The sequence below is a fragment of the Chinchilla lanigera genome, unplaced genomic scaffold (assembly GCF_000276665.1).
Source record: "Chinchilla lanigera isolate Chin_1 unplaced genomic scaffold, ChiLan1.0 scaffold00098, whole genome shotgun sequence".
Classification (NCBI taxonomy): domain Eukaryota; kingdom Metazoa; phylum Chordata; class Mammalia; order Rodentia; family Chinchillidae; genus Chinchilla; species Chinchilla lanigera.
Genome location: NW_004955499.1, coordinates 67,060 through 74,667, shown reverse-complemented (window position 1 = coordinate 74,667; position 7,608 = coordinate 67,060). Strand labels below are relative to the sequence as shown.

Sequence of the window (7,608 nt, the reverse complement as noted above, 5' to 3'; positions counted from 1 at the left end):
TTTAGTGACTTTGTAAAGTAAACCTGGGTTTCACCAGCAGGAGAAGCAGAGTCCCCACTGCACTGTTGCTTTAGTGCTGAATTCCCGTGCAGTATGAACTTCTGTGTGATGAGTGCAAGTGGATGAGAATAAGTGTTTGATGACCAAGACATGAAGTAAACATTTGAAAAACTCAGCCTCATGTGAGGGGCTGGGGATTTAGCTCAGCGGCACAGCGCCTGCCTGGCAAGTGCAAGGTTGTGAGTTCAGTTCCCGGTACCGCAAAAAAAACCCCAAAAAACAAAAAACAAAATCAGCCTCATGTGAGCTTTTTATGAGTAGAAATGAGATGTTTCGTGTCGTGAATCTCACTCTTCTTCCTGGAAATACCTGTCTGGTGATGTAGGAGGCCGTGACCTTCGAGGATGTGGCTGTGAACTTCTGCAGGGAGGAGTGGGCTTTGCTGGATCCATCCCAGAAGGAGCTCTACAGAGATGTGATGTGGGAAACCTTTAGGAACCTGGCTGCTGTCGGTAAGTATGATGCCGTTTTCTCATTTATGCACCCGGAGAGAATTGGATGGTGCTCGTCAGCAGTTTCCTTAATGGGAAGATGGAAACGTTATAAGGCATCTTCCAGGCATGGTCCATGTTACTGTGAGTCTAACTGGAATCTACTGATTTCCATATAATGTAGGAAATAATCGTTACATTTCTGTTTCTACACTTTAGGAAAGAACTCAGATGACCCACAAGTTGAAGAGAAGTACAGAAATTGGAGAAAACATCTAAGGTAATTTGTACTCAGGGAAAAAAGTCCCTTTCCTGTAAGAATATTAAACCCGAGAAAATTACACAAACAAGCCCATGTTCAAATTTCTTTAATCACACAAAATTTCTCACTGGATGTGTACACATTGAATATCTCTAATCTGCCTGTTGAGCATTTGAAATATCCCAGTATATCACACGTAGGTGTTATTCATATTATGCCAAAAGTGCCCTCACTGAAGTAATGTAAAAGAAAAAACAGGCAGATGAGTTGGTGCCTGCCTGTCATCCCAGCACTCTGGAGGCTGAGGCAGGAAAATTGCCACAAGATCCAGGCCAGTCCGGGCCATAGAGTAAGTTTAAAACCAGCCTCAACTACACAGTGAGACCCTGTCTGAAATTTAAAAATAAGCATAATTTTTGTTCCATGCTCAGGTTTGTAGACATGTTCAATGAAATTGCATTTAGGACTTGAGTACAGAATGATATACAAGAAAGTTTATGCAAACAGTGAGAGCTACATTTTAATTATGTATACATGGTTTTGAAAGACCATTTTCACATCAGACTATTTGTGATACTATATGTAGTTAAATGTGATGTACACAGTGTTTGTAAAATTGCTTATGTTGTGCATGTTATCAAAATCTAAGCAAATACTACTCTTTTTGTCACATTTATTTTCTTTTTTTTTTTTTTTTTGTCTTTTTGAGACAGGGTCTTGCTATACAGTTCAGGCTGCCCTTTAACTCACTTTGTAGCCCAGGCTGGTCTCCAACTCGCAATGATCCTCCTGCCTCAGCCTCCCAAGTGCTGGGATTATATGTGTGCACCCCATACCTGGCCCTTTTTTTTTTTGGTACTGGGAATCAAACTCAGGACGTTGTGCTTGTCGAGCAGGTGCTTGTGCCACTGAGCTATATCCGCAGCCTATTTTCAAGTAGTCTTCCAAACTCCACAGTCCATTCATGTTACAAAGTGTGAGAAGGCGCAGCCCGACGGTATTGGTGGGACTGGCAGTGTGCTATAACATCTATGGAAATGTGTGTAGACATCCCACAGAAAAGGAAAGGTAGACATTCTCTTCTGTGCAACTATACATTCATGGTGCTTTTTGAGACACAGGGTCTCACTATGTTGTGTCGCCCAGCCTCAAACTCACAGTGATTCTCCCACCTCAAGTTCCCAGGAAGACAGGCTTGCAAAATCACACCTGGCTGTATCCACCTATACTTTCACTGTGTATATTCTCCACAGTGTTAAAGTACTCATATTACGGTTGTGCTTAAATACCCATTTGTAGCAGCACAACTTAGAAAACCTAAGCTCTGGAAAAAGCAGAGGTGCACATTCACAGGTGAGTTGATTAAGGACATATGAGTAACCTGTGTATAACGAACCATGCTTGGAATTCTGGCACTCTACGAGGCTGAAGCAGGAAAGTCAGGTATCCATGCTCAGCCTAGGAAACTTAGTGACTGATGAGAATGTTTAAAATAAAAATAAAACAGCATGTGGGTGTATCTCAGTGCTAAAAACACCAAGTTGAATTTGCAGCACTGAAAAACGTGGTATGTACACATAGTGGAATACTGTTCATCCTCAAGAGTGAAGTGAAAGCATTCACCAAAATATGCATGGATCTAGAGCCCATAATGTTAGATTAAATAAGTCAGAAAGAGAAATTTCAGAATCACAAGGTATATTTTGCGTGGGAATCCCACAGCATGGATGCAGGAGTAAATAGAGATGGTGGAAGGAGAGAGGCAGACACTCTGGCGTGGGTGAGGAAGCTCAGGGGAAGGGGACAGATGCAGTCATGGAGGAAAAGGGGTCAAAAGTCGTTAATGGCCACGCATCGTGGCACACACCTGTAATCCCAGCACTCAGGAGGCTGAGGCAGGAGGATCGTTGTGAGTTCGAGACCAGCCTGGGCTACAAAGTGAGCCCAAAGCCAGCCTGAACTGCACAGTGAGACCCTGTCTCAAAAAGGCAAAAAAAAAAAAAGTCATTAATACATGGAACATGTTTCATTGGGATGTGTTTCAAATCCTCAAAATGAAAGTAAGTATTGTGTATTGCACACAGGTTGATTAGAAACTCCCACGTAAATCATACTGTTTGGGTAAACCTGGGTGCAAGCCATTGTGCAGAGTGTGCAGTAAGAGGATGATGAAATATTCTCAGGGGGCCTCAAAACAGACCTGGTCAGAGTGAATCATTACTGAAAAGACACTCTTAAATCTGATTGGTTGTTTCATTTCTCTCCCCTTGAATAGAAGTGAAGAGGTGGAGCAATCCTGTGAATGTAACTTATGGGATCATCATGGAGGAATGGTTTCTCAGGCTGCAGATCCACATGTGCACGTGGAAGTTGTTGGTGTGAAACCTGGTGACAGCCTTTCCTCTAGGAGGCCCCAGGTTGGTCCTTCATCAGCAGATGGACCCATCATAGCTAACACTGGACTCAAACCATATGAGCAGCAGGGGTTTCAAGAGAAGCTGTCTATGTGTGAGAAACATGGCAAAGCCTGCACAGAGCTGCAGTCCTTTGAGAAACATGTAAAGACAAGTCCTGGGGAGAAACCCCGTGAACAGATGCCACGTGTGAAATCGTACTCTGATTGCACTGAGGAAGGTGCCAGTGAAGAGAAGCCAGATGTCAATTCATTCCTTACACCCAGGGATGTTCAAGTCCGGGAAAGATGTCACAGTGAAGGGCATATGGATACATGTGAACCATATGGAGGAAGTTTCACTTCTCACCACGATATTCAGACACATGGAAAAGCTCACTCTGGAGAAAAAACCCATGTAAGTAAACACTATGGAAAACCCCTCACTAGTAATTCATTGGGTAATCTTCAAAGAAATCTCACTGGGGAGAAACCCTATGTATGTAACCAGTGTGGGAAAACTTTCAGTGTACAATATTTTCTTCAACAACATGAAAAGATCCACAGTGGAGAGAAACCCTTTGTATGTAAGGAATGTGGAAAAGCTTTCAGCAGAAAAAGTCATTGGCGAATACATGAACGCACTCACACTGGGGAGAAGCCCTATGCATGTAAGCAGTGTGGGAAAGCTTTCATCACACGTCGTGCTTGTCAGTGGCATGAATGGACTCACACTGGGGAGAAGCCCTATGCATGTAGGCAATGTGGCAAAGCTTTCAGCAGAATAGATACTTGGCGAAAACATGAACGGACCCACACTGGGGAAAAGCCCTATGTATGTAAACACTGTGGCAAAGCTTTCAGCAGAAAAGATAGTTGGAGACTGCATGAACGGACTCACACTGGTGAGAAACCCCATGTGTGTAAGCAGTGTGGGAAAGGCTATATCAGACACAGAGACTGTGAAACACATGTACGGACTCACACTGGTGAGAAACCCTATGCGTGTAAGCAATGTGGAAAAGCTTTCAGCAGCAAAGTAGGTTGGAAAATACATGAAAGAGCTCACACTGATGAGAAACCTTATGTATGTAAGCAATGTGGGAAAACCTTTGTCAGACGCAGCCATTATGAAACACATATATGGATTCACACTGGGGAGAAACCCTATGCATGTAAGCAATGTGGAAAAGCTTTCAGCAGCAAAGCAGGTTGGAAAATACATGAAAGGGTTCACACACAGGATAAACTCTATGTATGTAAGAAATGTGGGAAAGCCTTTGTCACACACAGAGATTATAAAACACATAGACAGACTCACGCTGGGGAGAAACCCTATGCATGTAAGCAATGTGGGAAAGCTTTCAGCACACGTCATTTGTGTCAGCAGCATGAACGTATTCACACTGGGGAGAAACCCTACATATGTAAGCAATGTGGCAAAGCGTTCAGCAGAAAAGATAATTTGCAAATGCATGAACGAACTCACAGTGGGGAGAAACCCTACACATGTAAGCAGTGTGGGAAAGCTTTCAGCAGAAAAAATCATTGCCGAATGCATGAACGAACTCACACTGGTGAGAAACCCTACACATGTAAGCAGTGTGGGAAAGCTTTCATCACACGTGGTATTTGTCAAAACCATGAATGGACTCATTCTGGGGAGAAACCGTATGCGTGTAACCAGTGTGGGAAAGCTTTCAGTGGACAGTATTTTCTTCAACAACATGAAAAGACCCACACTGGAGAGAAACCCTATGCATGTCAGGAATGTGGAAAAGCTTTTATCACACATCGTAAGTGTCAAATACATGAAAGAATTCACACTGGGGAGAGACCCTATGCATGTAAGCAATGTGGGAAAGCCTTCATCACATATTTTGCTTGTCAAAGACATGAACAGACTCACACTGGGGAGAAACCCTATGCGTGTAAGCAGTGTGGCAAAGCTTTTAGGGAGCATGGTGTTTGTCAAAAGCATGAGCAGACTCACACTGGGGAGAAACCCTATGCATGTAAACAATGTGGGAAAGCCTTTGTGACACACAGAGATTTGGAAATACATATACGCACTCACACTGGGGAGAAACCCTATGCGTGTAAACAATGTGGGAAGGCTTTCAGCACACGTCGTTTTTGTCGACTGCATGAACGTACTCACACTGGGGAGAAACCCTACATATGTAAGCAGTGTGGGAAGGCTTTCAGCACCAAAGCAGGTTTGCAAATACATGAAAGAACTCACAGTGATGAGAAACCCTATGTATGTAAGCAGTGTGGAAAAGCTTTCATCACACGGTATAATTGTCAAAGGCATGAACAGACTCACACTGGGGAGAAACCCTATGTATGTACACAATGTGGAAAAGCTTTCAGCACCAAAGCAGGTTGGCAAATACATGAAAAGACTCACACTGGGGAGAAGCCCTACGTATGTAAGGAATGTGGGAAAGCCTTCAGGAGTAAAGCTGGTTGGCAGATACATGAAAAGGCTCACACTGAGGAGAAACCCTATGTGTGTAAGGAATGTGGGAAAGCTTTCATCACACATCGTAGGTGTGAAATACATGAAAGAATTCATACTGGGGGAAAACCCTATGTGTGTAAGGAATGTGGGAAAGGTTTCAGCACACGTGATGTTTGTCAAAACCATGAAGAGACTCACTGGTGAAAACCCCTATGTATGTACACAATGTGGCACAGCTTTCAGATCACACTCAGATTGTCAAATACATGTTACAACACACAAGGAAGAAACTTTAAATATGTGCAATGTGGTAAAACCTTCAGCACAAAGTGTAAAATTAAAGAAGTCACACTGGGGACAAATCCTATGTAAGTAAGCAATGTGGGAAAGTTTTTTTGTTTTTTTTTGTTTTTTTTTTCTGGTACTGGGAATCAAGCTCAGGACCTCACACTTGCCAGGCAGGCGCTGTGCCACTGAGCTAAATCCCCAGCCCCAGTGTGGGAAAACTTTCACCAGACATTATACTTGTGAAGAATATGAAAGGACCCACACTCAGTGGAGGGAAATCCTATATATGTAAGCAGTGTGGGAAGGTTTCAGCACATGAGTTTCTCAAAAGCATGGAGGAACTCACACTGGGGAGAAACTATGTAGCCAATGTGAGAAAGCTTTCAGAGACCATATGCTTGTCTAGACCATGAAAAGACCCACAATGGAGAGAAACCCTATGTAAGCAATGTGGGAAAGCTTCCAGGGTACACAGACATTGCCAGTGACCTGTATGGACTCACTCTGGGGACAAGTAATATGTCATAAGAAATGTGGGATAGCCTTTAGCAGACACAAACACTGTCAAGAACAGTAAAGGATCCACACTCCATGAGAAATCCTACGTATGTAAATAATGGGGGAGGAGCTTTCACCGCACATTGTGTTTGTCAGAGATAAGAAGGCACTCACATGGGGGAGGAAGCCTGTGTTTTTTTGTTTTTTTGTGTGTTTTTGTGGTCTTTTTGAGACAGAGTCTCTCTACGCAGTTCAGGCTGGCCTTGAGCTCACTTTTTAGCCCAGCCTGATCTCCAACTCGCAACGCTCCTCCTGCCTCAGCCTCCTGAGTGCTGGGATTACAGGTGTGTGCCACCACGCCCAGCAAGGAAGTCTGTGTGTGTAAGCAACGTGGGAAAGCTTTCAGCTCACATCGTCATTGTCAAAGACATGAAGGGATTGCTTCATTGGAAAGAACTGGGATGAGGGAAAGAAGGAAAGGAAAAAGGAAGGGAAATACACACACACGCGCACACACGCGCACACACACACGATAGCTAAGATAGTTATACTCATTTCTATTGGTTTATTGAAAGGAACAGTTAATGTTTAATTGATCAATCTTGCATACCTATATCTGGTAATCTGAACAACTACTTTAAAGATAACAAATAATACAACCATTGTTGATTTCCTGTCATCTTGTTTTAAAATTCTGTATTGTTTTTATAGTTTTTGTGCTTTTCTCTTTGAAACATAAAGACCTGAAGAGACACAGGTTTGAAGTGCTGTTATGGAAGCAATGTGCGAGTGCATTCGGTACACAGATGTATGGTCAAATACACGAAATCAGTCACACCTGGAGGCAAGGCTGTGGAAACAGGAAGAGCCCCTGTGCAGCGAGCATCATGCACATTAAGAAGGGACAATACAGCAACTGAATATATGAAGTGACTTAGATACGAACCAGACTGAGGAGAAGCTTTTCTTCTCAACAGCGTAAAACCTCTTCCAGGCCACATATCACTGCATGCATGAAAGAATTCGTACTGAGGAGACCTGTAACATGTGATCAAAGTGGGTATTTTTTAACTAACTCAAATACAGCAAAGAACTCACAGGATAGGACACATTATATACATGGAAACTCTTCAGTTCTCCCACTTACCTTAAAATATATGAAAGAACTCCCACTAAAGAGAAACCCTGGGTAAATAATGTGAGAAAGCAT

At 43.0% G+C, this 7,608-nt stretch overlaps 1 protein-coding gene across 1 annotated transcript; it reads left to right on the top strand.

Moving 5' to 3' along the window:
• The first annotated feature begins 252 nt into the window (after window positions 1–252).
• LOC102030094 (zinc finger protein 14-like) lies at window positions 253–5,904 on the top strand. Its single transcript, XM_005406499.2, has 3 exons — window positions 253–512; window positions 711–771; window positions 3,029–5,904. Exons 1-3 carry the CDS (start codon window positions 479–481, stop codon window positions 5,814–5,816), a joined length of 2,883 nt encoding a protein of 960 aa, XP_005406556.1. The 5' UTR covers window positions 253–478; the 3' UTR covers window positions 5,817–5,904.
• Window positions 5,905–7,608: the final 1,704 nt, after the last annotated feature.

What these genes read in the sequence shown, in the direction of transcription:
- LOC102030094 (XM_005406499.2), top strand. Translation starts at nt 479, where the DNA reads ATGTGGGAAACCTTTAGGAACCTGGCTGCTGTCG. An exon ending in TAGGAACCTGGCTGCTGTCG is followed by an intron (nt 513 to 710) that starts GTAAGTATGATG and finishes TCTACACTTTAG; the next exon opens with GAAAGAACTCAGATGACCCA. An exon ending in AATTGGAGAAAACATCTAAG is followed by an intron (nt 772 to 3,028) that starts GTAATTTGTACT and finishes CCCCTTGAATAG; the next exon opens with AAGTGAAGAGGTGGAGCAAT.